The 24,542-nt window shown below is 34.4% G+C and overlaps 9 protein-coding genes across 10 annotated transcripts; 4 read left to right on the forward strand and 5 right to left on the reverse strand.

The window, feature by feature from the left end:
- Positions 1 to 6,182: 6,182 nt before the first annotated feature.
- On the reverse strand, positions 6,183 to 7,642 carry LOC116342374 (ADP-ribosylation factor 1-like). 2 transcript variants are annotated; one of them, XM_031769951.1, is made up of 4 exons: positions 7,248 to 7,642; positions 6,977 to 7,181; positions 6,525 to 6,914; positions 6,183 to 6,454 (listed from the first exon to the last, which is right to left on the reverse strand). In XM_031769951.1, the coding sequence occupies exons 1-4, from the start codon at positions 7,337 to 7,339 to the stop codon at positions 6,245 to 6,247; spliced, it is 897 nt and encodes a 298-aa protein (XP_031625811.1). In that variant the 5' UTR covers positions 7,340 to 7,642; the 3' UTR covers positions 6,183 to 6,244. The 2 variants fall into 2 exon arrangements, with proteins under 2 accessions (XP_031625811.1, XP_031625813.1); XM_031769953.1 differs by having other exon boundaries at positions 7,243 to 7,642.
- A 557-nt stretch (positions 7,643 to 8,199) lies between these two features.
- LOC116342373 (probable low-specificity L-threonine aldolase 2) lies at positions 8,200 to 10,211 on the reverse strand. Its single transcript, XM_031769950.1, has 4 exons — positions 9,783 to 10,211; positions 9,547 to 9,706; positions 9,016 to 9,485; positions 8,200 to 8,945 (listed from the first exon to the last, which is right to left on the reverse strand). Exons 1-4 carry the CDS (start codon positions 9,912 to 9,914, stop codon positions 8,583 to 8,585), a joined length of 1,125 nt encoding a protein of 374 aa, XP_031625810.1. The 5' UTR covers positions 9,915 to 10,211; the 3' UTR covers positions 8,200 to 8,582.
- Positions 10,212 to 10,344: 133 nt separating this feature from the next.
- LOC116342542 (bystin) lies at positions 10,345 to 12,051 on the forward strand. Its single transcript, XM_031770202.1, has 2 exons — positions 10,345 to 10,577; positions 10,648 to 12,051. Exons 1-2 carry the CDS (start codon positions 10,440 to 10,442, stop codon positions 11,872 to 11,874), a joined length of 1,365 nt encoding a protein of 454 aa, XP_031626062.1. The 5' UTR covers positions 10,345 to 10,439; the 3' UTR covers positions 11,875 to 12,051.
- On the reverse strand, positions 11,984 to 13,864 carry LOC116342543 (guanine nucleotide-binding protein subunit beta-5). The gene is made up of 4 exons (XM_031770204.1): positions 13,615 to 13,864; positions 13,000 to 13,526; positions 12,776 to 12,916; positions 11,984 to 12,694 (listed from the first exon to the last, which is right to left on the reverse strand). Exons 1-4 carry the CDS (start codon positions 13,727 to 13,729, stop codon positions 12,419 to 12,421), a joined length of 1,059 nt encoding a protein of 352 aa, XP_031626064.1. The 5' UTR covers positions 13,730 to 13,864; the 3' UTR covers positions 11,984 to 12,418.
- A 515-nt stretch (positions 13,865 to 14,379) lies between these two features.
- LOC116342468 (acid phosphatase type 7-like) lies at positions 14,380 to 16,240 on the reverse strand. The gene is made up of 4 exons (XM_031770101.1): positions 16,023 to 16,240; positions 15,781 to 15,938; positions 15,279 to 15,625; positions 14,380 to 15,221 (listed from the first exon to the last, which is right to left on the reverse strand). Exons 1-4 carry the CDS (start codon positions 16,192 to 16,194, stop codon positions 14,507 to 14,509), a joined length of 1,392 nt encoding a protein of 463 aa, XP_031625961.1. The 5' UTR covers positions 16,195 to 16,240; the 3' UTR covers positions 14,380 to 14,506.
- A 292-nt stretch (positions 16,241 to 16,532) lies between these two features.
- On the forward strand, positions 16,533 to 17,713 carry LOC116342470 (zinc finger matrin-type protein 2). Its single transcript, XM_031770103.1, has 2 exons — positions 16,533 to 16,653; positions 16,735 to 17,713. The coding sequence occupies exon 2, from the start codon at positions 16,752 to 16,754 to the stop codon at positions 17,349 to 17,351; it is 600 nt and encodes a 199-aa protein (XP_031625963.1). The 5' UTR covers positions 16,533 to 16,653; positions 16,735 to 16,751; the 3' UTR covers positions 17,352 to 17,713.
- A 20-nt stretch (positions 17,714 to 17,733) lies between these two features.
- LOC116342469 (exopolyphosphatase PRUNE1) lies at positions 17,734 to 19,128 on the reverse strand. Its single transcript, XM_031770102.1, has 3 exons — positions 18,762 to 19,128; positions 18,170 to 18,695; positions 17,734 to 18,105 (listed from the first exon to the last, which is right to left on the reverse strand). Exons 1-3 carry the CDS (start codon positions 19,049 to 19,051, stop codon positions 17,788 to 17,790), a joined length of 1,134 nt encoding a protein of 377 aa, XP_031625962.1. The 5' UTR covers positions 19,052 to 19,128; the 3' UTR covers positions 17,734 to 17,787.
- Positions 19,129 to 19,214: 86 nt separating this feature from the next.
- On the forward strand, positions 19,215 to 21,993 carry LOC116342537 (serine/threonine-protein kinase PINK1, mitochondrial). Its single transcript, XM_031770196.1, has 4 exons — positions 19,215 to 19,593; positions 19,786 to 19,934; positions 20,006 to 20,120; positions 20,191 to 21,993. The coding sequence occupies exons 1-4, from the start codon at positions 19,447 to 19,449 to the stop codon at positions 21,874 to 21,876; spliced, it is 2,097 nt and encodes a 698-aa protein (XP_031626056.1). The 5' UTR covers positions 19,215 to 19,446; the 3' UTR covers positions 21,877 to 21,993.
- A 323-nt stretch (positions 21,994 to 22,316) lies between these two features.
- Positions 22,317 to 23,870, forward strand: LOC116342594 (putative gustatory receptor 2a). The gene is made up of 4 exons (XM_031770274.1): positions 22,317 to 23,364; positions 23,426 to 23,584; positions 23,666 to 23,692; positions 23,763 to 23,870. Exons 1-4 carry the CDS (start codon positions 22,402 to 22,404, stop codon positions 23,841 to 23,843), a joined length of 1,230 nt encoding a protein of 409 aa, XP_031626134.1. The 5' UTR covers positions 22,317 to 22,401; the 3' UTR covers positions 23,844 to 23,870.
- The last annotated feature ends 672 nt before the right edge of the window (positions 23,871 to 24,542 follow it).

Raw genomic sequence — 24,542 nt, forward strand, 5'->3', positions numbered from 1 at the left:
ATTTAAAATACGTTTGGCAACATCCACGGGGTTTCAAAGTATCTCTGTTCATTTGCCACGTAATATTGGGATGATGCGAGCGAGGAAACAGAACCAAAAAAAATCGAAGAGATTAGATCGAAGTAGCAAAAGGTTGAAAAAATGTCACCGTTTTTTCTTCTTGTGTACAAAAATTGAGAAATACGTTCAGTGCGTTGATAAGGGTAATAGTATCTTGGCCTGAAAAAAAATGTATGTCTCGTATGAATGTGTGAATGGCAGATAGAATATATTGTCGTCTAAATTTCACGCATTTAAAAAGCTTCATACTTTTTTTATCTCCATTTTCCTTATTGCCGATTTTATTCATGCTGAAGAAATTTTTTGTGACGCATCCGCTCGTTTTTGCAATTCAAAACGTTCGAAAATTATCGTTTGTGCTTTTTTTTAAATCGACTACCATCGTTTGTATTCAGTTTCACCTTACTCACTGGCACGTTCCTATAAACGATAACAATAACGACAACGACGACTATACCACCGGCCTTGGAAATGAATAATTTCTCAAACGTTTCGCGGTTCGCACTTCTGCCAATCACATTCGTTGAAAAAGCGATTGTTTTGAACTATCGTTCATCCAGATTAAGGAGTAATCGTTTGCATGTATGCATAAGCGATTAAGCGTGAAATTATATTCCACAGATCATATGCACACAAGAGCACAAGAATCGACGAAACAATGGCAAATGTGCCAAGCGGTGTTTCGGCAATTTAATTAGAAATGGCAAACATCTGAAGCATGCGAAAAGAATGGAACAAAAAAAGAACAGGAACAGAAGCCGAACACAATTCATAGTATGATTGTTTCGCAACCGTCTTCCGAACCAAAAGCGTAACACAATAAGTTTATTATTTTGGGCGTAAGAATTGCGTGGTTTTTTCTCCCCTTTTCATCCAATCGCTATCAAAACATTCATTAAATGTGCAAGAAGTAATGAATGTGATACTATTTTTAAGTTGACACGAACAGACACACACGGTTCGGCGTGTGTTGTCGGAACGAACACGATGAATGTATAAATAAAATGCGCGTACTATGAAGACAATTTATTACCAAATCCGAATCAGTGGAATTGATGCCAATGAACGTACACTCTATGTTGTACAGAAAAACAAAGCGGCCGATAAAAACTCGTTGACGGTTTTGTTGCACAGGAGTTCGTCAATCATTTGGTATTCGCGTCACGGATTTTCAAGCGTGCATATGACATACTCGTAAAATTTAACTTCAACCGTTCAACATCTATAATCTGTTCAAACTGCGGTTGAAAGACGTATGAAATGACAAAGTGATGAATGAAAGGCCTAGGGGTTCACAGTCAAATAGGTGTGAAGATCTTCGATTACATTTTGATGCATACACTTTTATTTTTTAACGAACGCAATGATTTCTATCACTTTCTATTCATTCAATGAAATTATCATGAAACACCCCATTTACCTAGTCAATGAATACAAACTATTTTTGAAAGAACCGAATTCTAAATTTGAATCACAATTATTGTGTAATTAAATAGTTCCCCTTGTTTCGCTTCCAATGATTCATATGCAACGATAGAGTGTTTAACCACATAATAACATTTGAGTTGATTCATAAGAATGGAGTAGAAGCTAAATATGTATAATTATTGAGGTTTCCAAGAAGAACCAAAGATTAAAGTCACCGTTGTGAAACTTTGTCTAGCCAAGCACTGCATCTTTCTACCGCTCGGTCACATGTGTGACATGATACACATCTCAGCATCAAGTTTAGTGCACAACAACATTTCAAACAATTTGTCACCGAAGACCGAAGAAGCTAAATGTAGATAAAACTAATCCTGCCACAAATCCAATTATTTCTTCTTCTTCATTCTGACATCGAGCTCAGCCAGGAACTGACGCAATACTCGAAAATCAAATACAACCGAATTGACTACGAATTTTACAAACAATGTGCCATCTAAATATAAACACAAAATTATGTGATAAATTCATAAGGGATGAAAAGCGTACAATTAATACAATCGAATATTCAATTTATATTTTATTTTAGTTTTAGCATTTTGACACAAGTAAAAAAATCAATGTTTTCTCCAAAAATCGGAAAAATTGATTTTGCATCAAATTCAAACATTTTAAAGACAAGTTTTTGGTGTACCCGTTTTCTACGAGACAATGAAATGCCAATTCTTTACCTTAAGGAACGTGTTTTTTTGAGTTATGCAAACTCTAGAGGCTCTATTCTTTTAAAAAAAGGAAACAATCACTTCAGATTTAAGATAGAATTGAAATGAAATAGATTCTTTTGAAAAAGTCCATGTCGAAATGATTTGTATCTTTTAAGCCGGTCTAAATGTTATGAAAATCTTTTGTTTAATCTGTCAATTCGGATTTTGATAATGAGAGTGCGACAATCGCATTAAAATCTGAATCGCACAAGAAGTAAAAATATATAGAGAAAACCAAAGTCATTTACTTATCTTTGGGTTTTGCTTATGCTTTGCATCCGACGTCAAAGGAAGAAGAAAAAAAATAATAATCGAGGGGTACAAAAAAATACATCGAAGGATTTTTTCTTTCGTCAGTTGAGCGACAGTTGAAATACAATGCCGTCGCATATAATCGTTATCATTGCGGATAAATCGCATTAAATTGCTTTAGACTAGGAGCTAGTAGCGAGAACGCCACGCCACGCCACATCGATTTCGTATTACAAAAGCACTCTCAGCTAAATCCACACCAAACGAAAATAAAAGAAAGATAGAAATGGTAAAGTTTATTTTGGGCGTATTCTTTGCAACACAATCACTTGCCAAATGATAACGGATGTATGATAAAGAAGAAAAATGTAATTAGACGATCAGAGTTTTTGTCGAACTCTGTTCGTTTAATAAACAACGATAGAAAATGTTACTCCATTGTTCTCGAATTAGGTTCGATTTTTTTTTCAGCATCTAAAAATAAATTGGCTTAAGTGGGGAGTTGGTTTTACACAGTAATTTTTTTATATCGAATTGAAAAAAGAAGCTTTTTTCAGTGGATTTAAATCGCTCTTACGTGCAATTTTTTTTCTTCGTTATTAGTCATCGTTTTATTAATTTTATTCTGTTTAACGACCGTTTATAGAAAATTTATGCAAAGCTACTGCACACAAAAAAAAACGTCTGAGCTAAACGAAATGAATGCTGGTGAAGTCGAAAATCATTTGTTCGCTGCTTTGCAGAATCGGAGCGTGTTCTTTGTGCATTGTGTCCAAAAATGCTGTTCAGTCTTATAATACGAACGATATTCAAAAGTTTGATGCTATGACAAGCAAAAGATTCATAACATACAACAGCCCATCTTTTGCAAGCAACGAGAAAAAGTCTAACCATTTCTTCTTCGCAAATGACATGACTCAGATGTTTGTAATTAATAATGTGGGCATTATTTCGACTATTGTTAAGCCGAGCGAAAAACCGAATAAGAAGACAGTGGCACGTTTTCCATATTCAATTCAATGGATTTTACCCAGCAAACTCGACAGTTGGACGGGAAAAACATAAAACAGAACGGAAATATCATACAATCGGAGATGAAGGAAAATTATATTTTCCATGTTCAGTAGTGTGTGTACTGTGTGCTTGGTGTATTTGCAGTGATGCGAAAAGAACCACTGACAAATGAATAAAGAGGAAAACTCGACACATTTCACAAATATAAGAATAGTTTCTGGTTAGGCACTTCGATTAAATTGGCGCCGAAATATCGACGTGAATCTCTACGCATTCAACTAAGTTTGTAGTATGCTCTTCATTTATTGGCTACAACAATCTATAGACCGAACAATTCGATACCAAATGAGTTTTGATGTATGTTAGTTTCTGCTCATGCATATTTTCTTCAGTACATTATTCGTTTCAAAACTGCAGAAGATTTCAATTTTCAACTTACTTGTCTTATTTTCGTTCAAGAAATCCACTTTATAAATCCAAAAAATGCAGTGTCTTAACGGTTGCTACACGTGTGAGTTTTTTTTCGGTAGTTACAGTTTTTCGTTTCTCGTCCTTGATGCCACTCTGTTGAAGTATACTCATCAGGATGTGATTTCCTTCTTTTTTTTCATTCACAAGTTCGTCCCTTTTAAATTTTCACATTTACAATGACTTGTTAAACATTTATTCATGCACTTTGAGAATGTTTCTTTTTTCTTTAAACTTTTGTTCGAAAACGTATTTTTCAGTTTAAAATATAGTCGAGATTTAGTTCCAAACTGGTTGATCTCGCAATCAATAATTAACGAGCGAATAAATGTTTCTTAGTCACTTTGAAAGAAGAAGAGCACACAACAAGAATCGAAAAAAAAGTGTGCAGAATATAATGGACAGAAAAACGTTAGTTCAAGGAGAAAAAAAATCACAAGCACTTTTGAACAATAATTTTTTTTACGTAGTTTATTCGGCAGCAAACGAGCGATGGGACTTAATTTAAAAAGCGTTTGCGTGGGCACCGCCGAAAGTACAATAGAGTCGAATAATCATACCACAAATAAAAGAAAATTCTCGTATACGCATCACATTACAATATCTTATCGATACTGCCATTTCGGTTGGAATACACAAATACGCACGAACATTTCTTTTCTAACGGTTTTTTCTCTAGTTGTCGCCATTTCCACGCCAATGAAACTTATTTATGGATGACACTGAGTTGAACATTATCAATGGTAGAGTCGTTGCGATGATGATACTCGTTCATTCAACTGAAATGGAAACGTGGACTTTTTCTCGATTTTTTTTAAATGTAGATTTTTGTTATTCTGCAAAGCCCTTCGAAAGCTATTACATAAAATTCACAACAAAAAAGAAACTGAATAGAAAAGAAAATAACTAAAAAGGCGATACAATAGTTTGCGCCGTATCGACGATTTTTCAAGTTCTATTTGCCTGGCTTTCGAGTGTCGCTATCACTCTGTTTTTTTATCTATTTTTCAATTGCTTCAATCTCAAGTCAAATTTAATTGAACATTTTTCCAGATTATCTATTCACTTGCGCATTTTGAGTAAATGAATCGTTTGCCCACAGCCAGTTAAATGTCTTTTAAAAGACTCTGCCAAAGGGCAGAGATGTTAATCGAGGGCTTATGCTTGCTGACTTGTCTTGGCAAAGTCTCGTTTTATTCAATTTTTGGATTATATTCTAAATAGACGTTAGCGTGTCTGTAATACCTTGAGTAAAAGTTTGATAAAATGACATTCCTTATTCTTCTCCGTTTCTTTATCAAATTAAAAGATTAAAAAAACGCACACACGAAATAATGAATGATTTATGGCACTTTTCTTCTACACCAACGGAAAATGAATTGAACACTTCTTAATTTCCTTTCCACTTTTCACAATTTGATTTTATAAATCTCAATTTTCATTATCCACTTGGTTTCCTTATTTTCAGTGCTGAACCATTTGCATTTCACTGGCTATTTAGTTCGTTAACATTTACAATTTATTTTATCTGGATTCAAACATAAAATGATCGGAAAAAAACTGACTTTATTCAATTTAAGTTTTTTTTTTCGGACGTAAGTGAAAATTCAAAAAATTTAAATAAAAAATACAAATCTAATAGGAAATTATTTTGCAGAAATCTTAGTTAAAAAATAAAGAAAATACTATTATTGGTTTTGTGAACTGAGATCAGATCGAATGTTCGGGTGTTTCGCAACCGTTCAGTACGAAACTCTCTTTGGCACTGAACAAGCAATCAAAGTTGTTACTTCGATGTTCCTCAACTATCCAGGTTTTGCGCCATCGCATTGCTATGCGTTTTGATAACGCAGTCGAAGAAAAAGCTCCAAAAGCACATCAGACCTTGCGAGGGGTTGAAACTTTACTAAATACTTACACACATTCAAATCAAATAAGTACAACATCAATGATGTAATGTCATAGATGCCAACCACAAATCATGAAATACCATTTGCATTTAAATAAATGTAATTTATTTGTAATTCGTACCTATCAACTAAAATGAATGAATCAAGGAACTAATTGCTTACATTGGAAGACGAAACAGGTAAAAATAGTAAGAAATCTAAAAATAAAAAAGGACAAAAAATCTATAAAAACTAATGAGAGTGCAGTTTCTATTTGACTACAGGGTCGAAAATAAAAATTGACCGAAAAGTTTTAGAAAATCGAAACAGCTATTGTTCATTGATTTTCAATATACCCGTTAATAGAAAATTTCATTCATGATGTAACAATATTGTATTTAATCTAAACATTGATGATGATGGTTCCGGCGAATGTACTACAGTTTTTGACGGTAGTATTTGTTGTACTCGTCTCTGTATTTTAACTGTATTTATGTACCCATTTTGTGCTTTTATGGCGCGTTCAGAGGCAATTTTCGATGGAGCCGAACTGATGCGTCTATTATGTTCAAAACGTTTTGCCTAAAATAAATCGAAAAAAAAACTGACAATTGATACTTTTTTTGTTCAAAGCATGCATACATTCACGTACTTTCTTTGGCAAACTGGTTCGTTCTCTTTTGAATCGTTTTATTGGCGTTGTGAGTAAACCGTTGAATCGATTTCGGTTTTTGAGTGACTTGTAATTATCCACAATGGTATCGACTAACCATTCCATTCCAATTTGTAAATCAGACCGATCAGCAATACTGGATGTGACAATATTGCATGGTGTTCCTAATAAGTTGCATAGTTCATCAATTCGGAAAAAATATGTGATATCAACCACGTCAATTGATTGATCCAAATCCTGTTTATTGGCAACGATGAGTAAGGGTTTTCCTCGGATAAATTTATTGTGCATTAAATTTTGTAAAATTTCCCGCATTTTATCGAATGGCGCTTGCAACGAACAATCAATAACAAATATTATACCAAATGCCTATGGAAAATACAAAAGAATTTTTTAAGTTGAAAAGTCGATGTTTTAGTTAGTCTATTTACATCATTATAATAATGTGGCCATATGTCTCGTACACTATCCGAACCACCAACTTCCGTTAGTTTGATGTGTTGGAATTTCGAATTCACATTGAATACATGCACACCTTTTGTCGGACCGAAATCAATACGTGGCAAAGTGCTCAATGCATGGCCAACCTCCGTTTTACCGGCATTTTCTGTACCAAGTAACAGCACACTAATTGGCCTATTTTAAAATTATTATCAAATATAACAACAAATTTTGCAAATTTAATAAATAATATTACATTACCCAATTGAAGATTTTCTGTGGCAACAATTTCCCATGATGAAAGAAACGAAAAACGCTTTCAAATTCAATAAAAAATGTTTTATCACAGCCATAAGAAAACGTTTGAATTGACCTCCAAAATAAAAACTATTTCTCCGACGAATTCTTCTGATATGACTCACATATTTGATTAGATTTTTTTCGGGAGAATTAACAAAAAGAAAACGAATGATACACGTATATTTTGATATTATGTTGACATTTCATTTTATTTGAAAGAATTTGTCCAAAACAAATTAAAAATGGTTGCCATAGCAACTACAAGAACGGCTACGATAAAATTCTATTTGTCATGGTATTTGAAGCAAACACAACCGATTTATTCAAAGTGTATCTGTGTTAAAGCACAAATAGCGGGGTGGTGCACAATATATACCATATATACACACGAAATCTAATTTTCATTCTCAAGTACTTTTATACGGAATATTTTGATTTTTGATTTCAATTCAATGAACAAAAAAAATGTACAAAGTGTATTTATTTTCATAAATATCAGTAGCGGTAATAAAGACTGATTTTAAAATCGCTCGTGGCGATTGTTACAAATCAATTTTTAATTTTGGCTATTTTTGTTGTTGCAAATCATGTTATCAAGATTAATTATCTTTGAGGCACTGTAAAATCTCATAAATTCTATGGCAGATGGACTTGCATATGGAGATTAAATAACTTGAATCGAATATCATATTTCGTGAACTTTTGAACATTTATTTTGACTAAACAATTACCAGATGATAGTTGGATGCGTTAACAATTGAAAAAAAAATGGCCATAGTCAAAATCTTGCAAATTCAGTGGTAGAATCAAATAGAAATCGAGTTGTTGATTTGAAAGCATTTTCATATGACTAAACTGATTATTCGTGAATGCTTTTTTTTTTCATCAAATTAATTCGAAAACAAATGTATTCTGCATGTATTGTAATTTGATTACGCTCAGTATCGCTCTCAATTTATTTGTCACTTTTTTTTAAATTTATTTATTTATAATAATTTGCACAGCTGATTGTAAGAAAAATGCCACGATAATATAAAAACCATTAATGGAAATAAATGTTAACACATATTGAAAGAAGAGTACGTGTCAGCATTATCATTTGTGTACTTTTAAATAAAAAACACATGGAAAATCGTCTTTAATTTTATATAGATTCTTATCTCGATTTTTTTTCTGATTATGGTCAATATTCGCTCAACGAGTTGTTATTCACTTTTTTAAATAATGTTATTGATAACTACTTGATTGATAACTGTGTTACGCCTCTTCAACTCTTAAAAAACCCCATCTGAAATTTTAATCGAGCTCTGTAATGCAGTATTTGATCTTTTTAATTGCAAGTTCAGTCATTTCGCCGTTAATATGGAAGTATGTGACATATCGGATGCAGTTCCATTCATCTCTAGCCATAACTTTAACAATGATTCCGTTCCCAAATTTGTCTGTGATTCCATCCGATAATTCTTTGCTCGTGACTCTATTCAAACGCTCCACAAAATACTGTGCCGAATATTTTTTCGGCTGTAGAAAATGAATCATACAAATATTCGATTGAACTGTATCTATATCCACTGTAAGGTATGGACTTTTCATGTCATAGATGGCCTGCGCGATTTGCTTGGTATGCTCGTGAACGTCTCCTATTCTTGGCACAATTTGCTAAAAAAATGAATTCAAAACATTTTTTAGAAAAATAATAATGAAAATAAATTGTTTAAATGGTACTCACATTCAAAGCTACCAGACCGGCTGCTGCCAAAATACCAACCTGGCGCATGCCACCGCCCAATGCTTTTCGATAACGACGTGCCATACGAATAAACTCATTGGATCCCATCAAAACCGATCCGACTGGCGCACACAACGATTTACTCAAACAAAATGTGACTGAATCAAAGTCACGAGTGATTCGTGCGACTGGTACATTCAAATATTCAGCCGCATGAAAGATTCGAGCACCATCCATATGCATTTTTATGTTATTATCCTTACAAATTGATGCCAATTCATCAATCCACTCTAAAGGAATCACTTTTCCACCGCAAATATTGTGCGTATTTTCGACAATCGCTAGCGATGTTATTGGTTCATGTGAATCACTGCCACGTATTCTTTTTTGAAATTCATCCAGTGAGTAGGTGCCATCGTCATTATTTGGAATTGTATTCATTGAAACATTTGCAATCGTTGATGCACCGGCTGATGGTACGAACATACATTTATTGAATGATTGAATGCATGAAAAGAAAGTGAATTGTACCTTGTTCATACAAAAATACATGTGATGATTGTCCAACGATTGCTTCAGAACCACGGTATTGACAATGACACATGATCGAGATAAGATTTCCCATTGTTCCACTGCACACAAATAAGCCAGCCTCTTTTTGAAATAGTTCTGCACATTTTTGCTCGAGCTCCTGAATAGTATGTATTACACATTGTTTACTTTGATTTGAATTATAAGAGTTAAGTAAAAAAAAATTATTACTTTACCTGAACGGTGGGATCTTCACCATAAACGTCATCGCCAACTACTGCATTCGCCATTGCCACACGCATTTCGTCCGTTGGCTGACTTAAAGTGTCCGAACGTAGATCGATAATTGTCTCTTTTGGTGTACACATTTTTACTTTTTTGTTGTTTTCAATACTGAAGTGAACCGTATGCTGGCCGAATACCGAATGAAAGTGACGATATAAATGTTTCTTTTAAATAGCGAACAACAAGCGTTATCGGTACTCTTTTGATGTGTGATTATTCAATATGAGATAGTCTAATTGCTTGAATTGACTTAATTCTCAATTACATTTTTATTAAATTGATATCTGTCACTGTTGAACTCCAATCACGGTTCACATTTTATGACGGTAATAAACCGGCATCATGTGTTTATTTACAATTGCACATGAAAAAAAAACTACAATGATATGAATAAATTCACGAGTAAAACTCGTGCAACTCACCGGTAGCGCCATCTATTGATTCGAAATGACATTGCAACAATGCAGCTGTCATATTCATCGCATTAAGGTTAACCATCGTTCAAGTGTCAATTGAAAGCATGTGTATCTTCTGTTTACTGACACATTGAAATCGAAACGTGAAAAATATTTGCGAAATAAATTTGTTTGCAATTCAACCAGTTGAAAATGGGTAAAACACGAAAAAGCTTTAAAAATGAAATCCGAGCACCGGATAAAACCCCGCTAGATGAACAGATTATCTCTGGTAAAGTGATTCGCAGTAAGAACAAAGTTAAAATTCGGCTTCGCGCAGAGGAAGAAGACGTAAGTACACCAAACACAAGTACACATATCTTTTTCAAGTAAATGATGGGTATTTTTGTTCGATTTTTAGTACGTTGATGCCAGATCAACGCAAAAAATTTTGCAAGCGGCCCGAGCACAACAAGCCGAAATTGCGTTGGATTTGAATGGTCCATCGTTGAAAGAATCGCTGCAAAAAACAAAAAACCGACCAAAATTTGGTGGTCGTTTAATGAAAGATGAAGATGATATGTCCGACAATGAAGACCGGCCAGATGTTACAGGCCAAGACTTTTTCGACGATATGCAAATCAACGAAGAAGATGAAAAGGCATTGAAATTATTCCAAAATGAATCTGGAATAAAATCACGTAAATTGGCTGACATAATATCGGAGAAAATAGCCGAAAAACAAACCGAATTGCATACACAACTATCGGATGCGGGCACATTGAAAATTGAAGATCTTGATCCGCGCGTCAAAGAAATGTACGAAGGTGTGCGTGATGTGATGAAACGATATCGCAGCGGAAAAGTGCCAAAAGCCTTCAAAATCATACCAAAACTAAGAAATTGGGAACAAATCTTATATATAACGGAGCCACATAACTGGTCAGCGGCTGCAATGTATCAGGGTACACGTATCTTTAGCTCGGTCTTAGCCCAACACATGGCACAACGATTTTATAATTTGGTACTGCTGCCACGTATTCGTGACGATTTAGCTGAATACAGTCGATTGAATGCACACTTGTACGCTGCGCTGCGTAAGGCTTTATTCAAACCGGCCGCTTTTATGAAAGGTCTCATTTTACCATTGTTAGAATCCGGTGATTGTACACTTCGTGAAGCGATCATTGTTGGCAGTGTCATTGCACGCAATCAAATTCCGATTTTGCATTCGTCGGCATGCTTACTCAAAATTTGCGAAATGGAATACTCGGGCGCTAATTCGATTTTCATTCGCTTTTTTTTGGACAAAAGATACGCATTACCATATCGTGTTATTGACGCCGCCGTTTTTCATTTCATTCGTTTCGAACATGATAAACGTGAAATGCCCGTATTGTGGCATCAAAGTTTACTTACATTTGTTCAACGATACAAGAATGACATCTCATCCGACCAGAAAGAGGCCCTATTCGCCTTACTGCGTAAACAAACTCATTTCAAAGTAACACCAGAGATTAGACGCGAATTACAAGCCGCCCGATGTCGTGATGAAGAGGCTATTGAACCAATTGACAAAGATGCACCTGGAGCGATGGCCGTCGATTTACCTGATGTTAACTTGGACGATGATTACGGAATGTTTTAAAACAAAAAATCCAATTTTGATTTTAAGATATTTTAACATACATACTGAATTATCGGTATATTTTTCTTTCACATATATTTTTTTTTGTTATAACATTTAAATAAATATATCGGTTAATAAACTATCATCCGTGGATACACGGAAAATTAGTCTACAACAAAACAAAAGAATTTTTTTTTCAATTTTCAAATCTATTGGATTTATGACTAATCAAATATTTATATTTTTTGGCTAAAATCTGAAATTTTGCTTTTGCATTAATTACTTTGGCTGCATTTTGTTCTAATCACAAATTGGTTTGAAATATTATAAGGTAAATAAATAACGAAACATCAACAAAACAAAGTAACGATCGATAATGAATGCCATGAAATGAAATGTAAATAAATTTTACTATAAATAAATGAATAAATAAATAATACTGATTAGTTCATTGAAGTCAATGATTTTGTGCATTTTGGAGCTATGCATAAAACGAACGTTATGTTTAGCAGAATATAGTCCTGAAATTGAAGATTCACAGTAAATGGCAAAAAAAAAATGTTTAAGCCCAAACTCTGAGAGTATAATCCCAACTTCCTGTAGACAAAGCTGTTCCATCTGGTGAAACTTGGACGCATGACACCTTGTTCTCATGCCCGTATAATAAACAGACACGCTGCTGTTTTAGTGTGTCCCAAATGTTAACGGTGTAATCATTGTAGCCAGCAAACAATAAACGGCCGCTCACTGAAAAGTCCACGGAGTTTACGCCGAAAATAATGCTGTCCTTTGCGTAACAAGCCACTTCCTTATCAGCACGCATGTCATACAAACGGCACTAATTATAAAAAGAAATCAACCGTTTCTTGAGATTTTGTTCACATGGAAAGGGGTTTATTTTGAAATTTTTCATTCTTACCGTGCTATCATCAGATCCAGTTGAGATGGCATCACCACTTGGATGAAATTTGACACTGTTCACATCAGATTGATGGCCCTCAAACGATTGTACAACCGATCCAGACCGCATATCCCAAATGAATGCCATTTTATCGCAACTCTGAAAAATGTATACATTATATCCACATCGTTCTTCCACCTCTCAATTTAATTTCGCTTTCAAAAAGTCAAAAAATTACATACTCCAGATACGAATGTATTTCCAGTTTCATTTGGTGCCAAATCAATGGACATCACATCGCCAGTATGACCGTGAAAACTTTGCAATAACTGACCAGACTCAACGTCCCACAGTGCACACGTTGAATCACCGCTGCCGGTGAGAATTTGTTGATCCGAATTTGGAAAAATACAGCAAGACGTATAGCTGGTATGCGTACCAACTGTTTTCTTTTTTGATTGCATTTCATCATCGGAATTCACGGGATACACTGTGACCTTGTTATCAAGTCCACCGCATGCAATCAAATTGCCAGATGGTGCGTATGCACAGGCCATCACCCATGTTGTTGGCATCGTAACCGAATGTTCTCGGCTTGTTGTGAATGCATCCCAAACAATCAATTTACCATCTTGCGATGATGACACAATGTGTCGCTTGTCTGGTGACCAATCTGAACATAGCACTTTTGCCTGATGTCCTTTCAGCACACGTCGTGGCTTGATATTTATGAATGTTATCATTTCCAAGCGTTCGGCTACGGATGACACTGGTGAAAAAAATCAGACAATGAAATTAAATTCATTTTTGAAAAAATCACCAAGTGCTACTGTTGTGACACAGATTCTTATGCTTACATGAGACATCGTTTAGCTTTTGTCGCTCTTCTTCCAATTTTATTTTTAAATTTTCGGCTTCTTTGGTTAATGCCGCAATTTTGTCATTATTTGACTGATTTGAAGTGTCCGTCATTTTTATTATTGTCGCTTACAAATTAATTTTCTATCGCACCAAATTAGTTCAATTACAATATTTTGACAAGATCTTTCTCACACTGATTTATCCGTCGCAATTGGAAAAATCAATAAAAACAAACGGGACAGAAATCAACAACGATGGCAACACATATCACTGTTTGTGATATACGTTTGGAAATTTCAACCACACATACAATCGAATATTTGCAAAATTTATTTTTTATTTTCGAGAAAAAAATATTTAATCGCTTTTCATCGTTTAATTCGTTTTAATCTTTTTCAAATTACCTCTCATGGCAATATTAAGAGTATATTTTAGATGTACGGTAACAATCATTTTGCCAATAGGGAGCTATTTATGATGATGTTATAGCGGAATGGTATAAACTTATATATATATAAAATTGACATTCAAAATCAAAACAATAAATAAAGCAACATCTGTTCCGTCAATTTTGTAGCAGACCAATTGCCCTTTATTCCAAATTATAACAATTTTTAAAAAAGCCAGTAAAGAAAAGCTAAAAAAAAAATCTCTTTCATAAAAAAAGTTTTAAAATTTGAATCGAATCTGATTAAAAATATATTTCATCTCGAATTTTTACTTAAAATTCATTCATTTTTCAAGACAATTTGTTTTTATTTATTTTCTCAAAAAAATGTGTACTTTATTACAAAGAGGCAACGTTGAATGTCCATAGCTTTAAATAAGCTATAATAGTTTTAAAAAAAAACAGTCAATTCGTTTCGATTAAAATTTTCAAGTGTTGTTTTAGTAAATGGCATTTAAATTTGCATAACTGGGCATTATTTGATCTTTTACAACCCAAAATGAGTCGATGATCTGACCGTTTTTATCATCAGAAACTTGTTCAAAGTACAAGTGTGTCTTGTTGAATGCTTTCATTCGAGTATATCCATAATCCTGCGAACGAAAAGCGCTCCATTTTGGTGGGTCTTTAACGAATTTAGCATGTTCCTCCTTGCATCCCGCTGACCCTGTAATTATATGCACCGGTGCTTTTGCATTTTTATATGGTTCTTCGAATGAGCCATTTTTAACTTCAAAATTATAAATTGGCCACAGTCGTTCATATGAATGTTGATGTGCCCAAACGGAAACATCTACACCGTTATCTTGGAACAGATCTTCCAATCCATATAAATGCGTGATTGGCAACCCCTTTCGTACAAGTGTGGTCTCTCCGCGACATGAACCTCTGTCATCATCATTACTGCAATACATTGGACGATGTCCAAAAGTAACGATCCACGGGCGTAATTTACGATTTTCCGGCTTATTTGCTTCACGAAGATCATTCACCAGCCAGTCATACTGATTTGCTAATGCCTTGATGCCATAATTCAAAAAGTAGTATAACTCCGTCGAAATTGCAATAAAATGAACTGGCCCCATATTAAAACTGTAAAACAAGCTCTCTGTTTTTCCCGGCATTTCGAAGCGATTACGATAGTTTGAGAAATTGCTGCAAATAAAATGCATTGATTTATTTCGCTTCAGTCATTTAAATTGATTAACTTACTATTTCTCTTCGTGATTTCCAACGCATACCATATATGGAACGTAAGCAGCAAGTGATTCGATTTGTCTCATATATTGATCGCCGACGCGTGCATTTTCCGAATCCATATCGTAGGCAAAGTCTCCAACATGAAAAATTGCATCATACATATGCTGTTGCGATTCCAACTGAAGACGAGCCAGAGATTGAGCATTTTCATTGCCCATATCGCCGAAAATAGCCAAATGTGGTGCCCAATTATTTTCATCTGCTGGAGGTGTTTCAAACCAAAATTGATCGGACCAGCCTAATTCACTACCACAATTGTACACATAATGCGAATCTGGTTTCAAGTTCGCCAATTTGACCTTTGAAAGAATAATAAATAAATTTTTGATTAAAAAAAATATTGATAAACAATCCATATAATTCAAATCGAATGTGACGACAGGAGAGTACAAATAATGGTCGAAAACAAACTCTTTTATCTATAAAAAAAACCGTACACACGAACAAAACAAACCTTATGAATATATTGTTGATGTCGTTTTTTGCCCCCATCAACGAAAAGATGTGCGTCACCAACTGCCTTGAATTGTTCACCGTTTAAGGAGTATTTCACTATAGAATCGCTTGTTTCGTCCATTGTAGACCACATAACAACAATTTCACGAACATTTTCTATAAATTTTCAATTCGATTTTTGTTCAGAAATTAAATGATCGACTTTTAGATGCTTTTGTTTGAAAAAATGAAAATACAAACCTCCGAATGCAATATGAACTTGCTCTGGTTGAAAATTATACACTTTCGCTAAATTTGCATTAATTGTTGTTAAAATTAACGAAAATATCAGGAAGAAAAACTTATCCATTTTCTTTATAGAAAAAATTTGAATAAAATTCACGGTCACTCTTTGTAAACGCACTTTGATCATTCAAAGTGCAAACTCGCTATAATGCGATAATGTCTTCGTTTATGTTTTTCTTATTAAATGAATGCATATATAATACATTATCGCATTAATGACAGAACTGTCAAATCGTTCAAATATCGATTGACATCAATTTTCTGTGCATTCAATAACATTTAAACATGCAAATACTTGAAAAATAAATGGTAATGCAAACTTTATCCAGAAAATATTATATTTCTTTTCGAATAATCCGTTAATTTATTCATTGTAAAGATTTCAATAAAAATTGACTTTATACGGAATTTTGTTAATAGGGATTCGGCGCAAATCGAACAACTTCATTGTGATGTGTGTATAAGAGATGTGAATGTCAAAGCCTAAAACAATAAATAGAAAAACACCATTGACCAAAATAGTAACAAAAATTCATAAAAAAAGGACCAGAAATTCTATTTAAAGTACATTTAAATACCTCCACCGGTAAATACAGTTAGATTATTCTATTTCGAACAATATCCAAAACAAAAACGTTCGCAAATAATTTGATAAATTTAATTTTAGCAACAAAAACTCCAGCCATGTCGATGCGTCCAGATGATCACCGTCGAAAGTGGGATCGAAAAGAGTATGAACGTAAGGCACAAGACCGTCTCAAGGCAAAAGATGATGACGGCAAAGATGATGAAGCGCCCGTATTTCGGGAGATGTTAAAACGTCGTGATTATAAAGTCGATTTGGATAGTAAGCTTGGTAAAAGTGTTGTTATCAGTAAAACAACCCCGTCTTCACAGTCAGGCGGCTACTATTGTAATGTATGCGATTGTGTGGTTAAAGATTCGATAAACTTTCTCGACCATATCAATGGAAAGAAACATCAACGCAATTTGGGAATGTCAATGAAAGTGGAACGCTCTTCTTTGGATCAAGTTAAAGAGCGATTTCAACGGAATAAAAAGAAGATGGAGGAGAAGCAAAAAGACTATGATTTGGATGTTAAAGTGCGCGAAGCAAAAGAAGAGGAAGACAGATACAAAGAATATAAAAAAGAAAAGAGAAAAGAACGCAAACGAAAAGCTGACGGTGAACCTGATGGGGATGATGAAACGGCTGGAATGTCGAGTGAAATGGCCGCAATTATGGGTTTCGCTGGTTTTGGCGGAGGAAAGAAAAACAATTAAATTTACATTTTATCGGAACTTTTTTTGGTGTTATCAGGTGTAAGTAATAAAAGAGAAATCGAGACAATTACATATTTTAACATTTTCCGCCGAAAATAATTTTTACAAAACATACTTGATACACATAAATTCTCTTTAATAATAAAGCCTATTTTACCAACACCACCACGATGTTTCAGCAGAAGTTTTCAAAGTTTTACCAACAAAGCACAGATAAAATGGGCTCATGTTTTTGGGAGTGTTTTGACAAAGTTAATGATTTTAATGATAACCGAATTTCACTCTGTACAATTTTCGCCAATGCATATACACACGTACAGATTAATGAGAGTTTTATGAAAATAAAAATATAAAATCAAGAAGTAAATTTTTTATTATTTTTTTTACAAACGTCACATAGATCACTTTTGTTATTTTTGTCAAATTTGCCGCATTTTCAATGGCCATTCAGAGCCTTTTGAATGATCGGCGAAATTTGTTTACGTGAAGCCTTAACATTTTGTTGTTCAAACAGCTGAACTGCCAATAAATCGTTGTGTTTGTCTTGAAGTTGTAAGTATTCTCTATTTTCAATGGTCAATTTTTCAATCACTTTTTTCGTAAGTTCAGATTCTCGAAGTGTCACGATGGCAATGTCTCGTCGTATGCCGCCAGTTGTAAGTTCTTTCATTCCCATCAATACCAAAATGTCACAATTACGTTCATCGCCAAATTGTCGAAGACTTTCCAATACGTTTTCCTTTTGAAGGTAGTCCTAATAACGAAATTCCATTCGGTTTTTTAATATGATCATTTCTACTTGCTAAAACATAATATACCTCTACTAAAATTGGAAAGCCCGGAATAGCGACGATCTTTGATTTATCTACACTTGAAAGCATTTTCATGTCCTTCGATAATAATTGCAGAGCCGTTAATGAGCTGACATCACTGCGTGCTTTCACCAGATCATTGAACAGTTTCAATCGATCGTTGTCATTTTTTCCGAGTTTTGCTTCGACTTCTTTGTTGATTTCAATGTCAAGCGGTCTTGCTTTGTCGGCCGACACGGAGAAATTGATGGTGTCTAGCACAATTGGCCCTCTAAGGAAATTGATTGTATCATCTTGTGCTGCAAAAGAACCTTCAACATTTCGAATTTCATCGGCTATTAAGGTCGCGCATGAACCGACTTCTTGAATTTTTGTCGCATAGTCGCTTAGTATATGCGCATTTTTTGGGTCAACTGGTCGATGATCAAAGATTTTAATGACCCGGTCAATGGCTGGAACTATGCCAGTTGCAATATGGTGATCAACGAGAATGAATTTGGACACATTCAAGAGTTCAGACGACACTTCGTTACTAATGACGAAAAGGTATATGACTGTATAATATCCAAATGTATATTGTAATGTTGGAATGTCTTACCAACAAACTAAGTCATCAATGTCAATGGAATGCTGTTGCATAAAATAGGTTACTTCAGTTTTCAATGGCAGATTTGTTCTATTTATGTTCATCATCGGTAGAAAACGTCGATTACCATCAATCAAAAGATGTTCCGGCAATTTGGTTGTGTTCATGTAAAAGTACGCAAGGCCAACGGCACACACGGCTGAATCCAAATCACAACTTTCATTGCCGACGACAAAAACAACTGGTTCTTTAAATTTAAGCCATTTTCTAGCTTCTTTTACAAACAAACCGATTTTACTCATTTTATTTGGCCAAAATCAAAATCACTCTTGCGATTACAGTTGGTATGCTTATTACATTTATCGGTTTGATTGTGAAAGTGAGTGCAGCGCTGTGAAGTGTCAAAATAATTGCGGTTAAACTGTCATACTTGTGTGAAATGTCAAATCACACTAAAAGCTGACAAGTGAGAGATAAAGAACAACGCAATATTAATACCTTGCTGTGAAAAAATACATTATTCATCACGGAATTGGATTAAAACTCGTTTCTCATGGAAAATTATACCCTTCAACGGGCATTTTCAATTATCGAACCATAAGTTGCGTGTTTTTTTTTTAATTGAAAGAAGTCAAATCGTTTGATTATCTTTCGGTGTGTTTTTGTTTTGTCGTTCAATCGAAGGCTCTAGACGGAAATGTCATTTCGTTTGCTGGGCAACCGACTTTTTCAACATGGTCGGACATTTGTACACAATTATTGCGTCAAGAGAAATATTAACATAAGCATTTTGGACCCGACGAGAAACCATTATTTCACCCGTCAAATTGGCACTGCAGCTAAGGTAATAAATGTAGCACACGGTAGCACATCATAAAAGTTGGTGGCATGTAACATTTTACGCAGTTTGTACCGTTCGACAATTGTTTACGTAATAGACGAAAATAAACGTGATGTTGTCATTATGAACGATATTTTGATTGAAAATACATTTCAAATAAATAACTTTTTGAATTTGTTTTTGGTGTGGATTTAGGTAGGAATCTCAAATTCGAATCAGTGGGCTCTGCGAAACAATACACTTTATCGTTTCGGACAGCATGCTCGACGCCTTTTCGTTGATAATATATTGAACCGAATAACACCGATTTATTCAGCTGATTTACGAAATGAAGCAACAAAAAAGTAATACTTCTTAAATTTGACACGTTCAACTCGAAAATGTAGCCAAATTAATGCGTTGGATTTATTTTTAGGTTTCTTTTTGGTGATTCAGCTCCATTATTCGCATTGATTGGTGTTTGTTTGGCTTCTGGTACGGGAATATTAACAAAAGATGATGAATTGGAAGGTGTTTGCTGGGAAATTCGAGTAAGAATAATTGATTTTCAATTGTGTCTTTGAATTCATTCATATTTATATTTTTTTTGTTTAATTGAAGGAAGCTGTGTCACGTTTACATGACAATTCAAAATTTGGACGGGGAAATATAAAAAATACAAACGAACTCGGATTGGATGATTTAACGATTGGCGCTCCAATTGCAAAGGGTTGTTCGGCTGTTGTTTATGCAGCCGCATTTAAAGACAGCCGAACGGCCAGTCCACTTAAGGTCCCTGAATACGATTCAGATGAGTCAAGTAATCTATCAACCGATACAGACCTGTCACCAATGCGTGATGTGAATCGTTATGTCCATAACTTTGGCTCTAGCTTAGAAAACCCACATTTTCTGCATCGTAATTTGAACACATCACACGTCTCTGAACGCCATGAAGCAAAGCCACATCGAAGAGTTTTATTTAATTCAAAACCAGATGTAAGATATCAAAGCAAACCAAATCAAAGTCGAGACGATGTCAGCAGTGATCAAAACTCACACGATGGTTCTGCGACCGTTTCGTTCAATGATGAGACAAATAACGATATTGAAACATATCCATTGGCATTGAAAATGATGTTTAACTATGATATTCAAAGCAATGCAATGGCCATAGTGCGTGCAATGTATAAAGAAACAATTCCGGCTGTACATAAATATCGCAACTCTGATGCTGAAGGCTGGGAAAAACAATTGATGGAACAAACCGTACAATTGCCAGCCCATCCAAATATTGTTTTTATGGTTGGCGTGTTTTGCGCTCAGGTGCCAAATTTAATGGAATCATCGTCATTATATCCCATGGCGTTACCGACCCGAATAAATCCACATGGTTATGGTCGAAATATGAGCTTATTTTTGCTTATGAAACGATACGAGCACAATTTGTGCGAATATTTAAAATCATCGCGGGAAATTTCAATGCGAACACGACTCTTACTTTTTGCCCAGCTACTCGAGGGTGTTGCACATTTATATCGCCACGGAATCTCACACAGAGACTTGAAAAGTGATAACATTCTTATCGATCTGAATGGTAATGATGTGCATCCAATTTTAGTGCTTTCGGATTTTGGATGTTGTTTGGCTGATAAAAATAATGGTTTAACATTGCCATATACATCGATGGACATCGATAAAGGAGGCAATACCGCACTGATGGCTCCAGAAATTTTAACAAAATCACCGGGTACATTTTCTGTATTGGATTTTTCAAAATCCGATTTATGGGCTTGTGGCGCCATTGCGTACGAAATTTTCGATTCGATAAATCCATTCTATGGCCAATCGTCTGAAAAAACAAATCAACCGATTTTAAAAAGTGCTTCATATCAAGATGATGAACTGCCTTCCATTAACGAAAATGTACCGTTAATCGTTCGCAAATTGATTTCAAACATTTTACATCGGAATCCAAATCAACGTTTAAAACCGGATGTTGCAGCAAATGTGATGCAATTATTTTTATGGGCACCGTCAGCATGGCTGAAGCCAATGGTAACGGTAAACAATGCGGAAATTCTACAATGGCTATTATCGCTAACCACAAAGGTTTTATATGAAGCTCGTCTTGGTGGTATTGTGTCAGCAGAACGCAAACCAAACGATAAATTTGGCATACAAAACATCGAATCGAACCGAACTCATACCGAATATTTGCTTTTGTCTAGCTTCCTGATTCGATCACAACTTCGTCAAATTAGAAGCGCCTTGGAATGGATCCATCAATCAATTGATAATAATTAAGAGAAGAGAAGAAGAAAAAACCGTGAAAACCCACACAAACCAACACAAACACAATACGAAAGTCATTATACACAATATTGATGATAAATATGCGAGAAATTTAAATTGCTGTGAATATTCCTTATTTTTTCTTTGCGAAAGCTAATTTATTGAAAATATTAATCTACATTTTTCGATCGTGATTACGATTTATTGGAAAATTCTGTTTAATTTTAAGGAAATTAAATGTGAGAAAAAAATAGAAAATTAAAAAATGAGTGTTTTATTTAGAGCGACGTGATAGTTGATCAATTAGTGGAATTAGTATGGTCAAGTATGGTCTGGACTGTCAGAATATTTGATTCTTATCGAATAAAACGAAAGTCATCAGTGATAAGTAAAATGAAAGTCATCAGTCATCAGTCATTGTAATACTTTATGAATTCAGTTTGTAACGTACTTTCATTAGTTGTTCGAAGTGCTTTGTCGTCGGTAGTAAATACGCTTCAGCTCAGCAACGAAATATTTTAAAATAAAAATTCGAAAATGTCACCAAAGTCCACATTACACGACGAAATGGGAGTTTTCAATGGATTTTTCTTGGTTTTTGGTTTGTGGCCGACGTGGAACAATCAGAAATATAAAACGCCATTGTTACTTTATTCAATTTTTTCGATTTCATTGGTATTTTTCATATTTGTGTCGGCCATTTTCATAAACGAAGTGCTCGATGACAGTTCCCTCTCAACGGCCATTGCCTATTCTTTTATGTTAAGCATTTTAACAACGCATTTAATAATTGTGGTTCAATCGTTATTTTATCGCAATGCTCAATTCAAGCTGATTCAAAAAATTTCGTATGTTGATCGTCTGTTTAATACCAAACTGCAAATATTCATATCATATCGAAATGAGAAAAAAGAACTGTTCATACGGATGACTCTATTGCTGGCCATTTTTGTTGCGATTAAAGTTGGACTAGTTTTGCACCTATATTCGCAAAATCGACTTGGCAGTTTTTGGTATCATTGCTTTTATTCAATTTGGATAATGCGCTTAAGATGCGTTCAAGTGTTGTTTTTTGTTTATTTACTGCGAACCCGTTTAATTTTGGTGAACGATAAAATCAAGGAAATTTTAGCCGCACGCAATTTACATTCTGGAGATACAACTGAATGGCAACCAATTGTCGATACGAGGAACATTGTATTCGTTATGGATAACTCAAATACAAAGTACTCAACATATGATCGACTATTGAATTTGAAGCAAATTTATGGTGAATTGTATGAAATTTGCGAACTAATCAACATTACATTTGGATGGTCACTGTTGGCCATAACGACTCAGTGTTTTATAGACTTTACGAGTAACAGCTATTGGACCTTTATTGCTTTGGAACAAAATACACCAGATATTGCACAATCCATTGATAACATTAGCTTACTGATTCCCATCATAATTGTTCTTAGTCTACTAGCATATTTCTGCTCATCTTGTTCTCGATACGTAAAAACAATCATAATGACTGTGATGCATTGGATCAAAATAATTTCTTTGACATTTTCAGGCTCGATTCATGGGAAGTTACCTTCATCGTATTACACGAGAAAAAGAAAACGAACCACAAAATGATCTTGTACGCGAATTTTCCTTGCAAGTTATTCATGAACCCATTTCTATTACTGCTAATGGTTTTTTTAACATTGATTTTGACTTGCTCGGATCGGTAAATAAAAATTACATTTTTTTCAATTGGTTCTTTGCTTCCCTAAGTATTTATATTTGTGTTTTTTATTTTATTTTGCAGATGGCCGCGGCAACAATCACTTATTTAGTGAGAAAATACAAATCTGAATATCACAAATCATTTTATGATGATTGACATATGAATGTTTTGATTTCAGGTGATTTTGATTCAGTTTGAACTAAGTGATAAGGAAATACAAAACATGTCTGCAACAAACGGTACAATGTGGTCAACATAATTTGATTGGTCGTGTGATTTTTATCACATATTTTATGCAAATCATTCTACTTTACCAATTACATATGTGGCAACTGGCGTGATAAATGATATCACAAGTTTTTTATATTATTAATAGCACAAGTCTTTTAAAATAGATACTGTCAATAAAAACCATTATTATTATCTGCAACAATAATTTGATTCATTATTCGATTATTAAAATCACTGATTCGCTATGATTTTTTTTTTGACAAATAGCCTCCAGAAAATATGTCAAAATCATTTATCATAACTTACGTTGTTTCCAAATTATTTAAATAATTGCTTCATTTGGCCAACAAACATTCAAACAGTCGAACAGTTTATTTCCAAACGACGAGACAAAATGCAGAGGCCAAAGAAATTGTTTGATATATCAATTAAATATGGGGGATTTATCAAGTTATTCCTGATTTTTGGACTTTGGCCCACCTGGAAAAATTCCAAATGCAAAGTGTTGCTTTGTTTATATTCAATTTGTTGTGTTTTCATTGTAATTTCTATTTTAATGTCGTCAGTTTTTCTGAACAAAGACTCAGCTGGACACACATTGTCGGTGATTGTGGAGTATTCATTTCTGTGTAGCATTTTGTTCACAAATTTGGTCATTATTGTGGAGGCATTCATAAATCGTAATGCACAAATACGTCTTATGCAGAAGTTTTCTTTTGCTGATTGG

This window comes from Contarinia nasturtii, unplaced genomic scaffold, assembly GCF_009176525.2.
Source record: "Contarinia nasturtii isolate CC-2019 unplaced genomic scaffold, AAFC_CNas_1.1 Cnas_scaffold_864, whole genome shotgun sequence".
NCBI classification, from domain to species: domain Eukaryota; kingdom Metazoa; phylum Arthropoda; class Insecta; order Diptera; family Cecidomyiidae; genus Contarinia; species Contarinia nasturtii.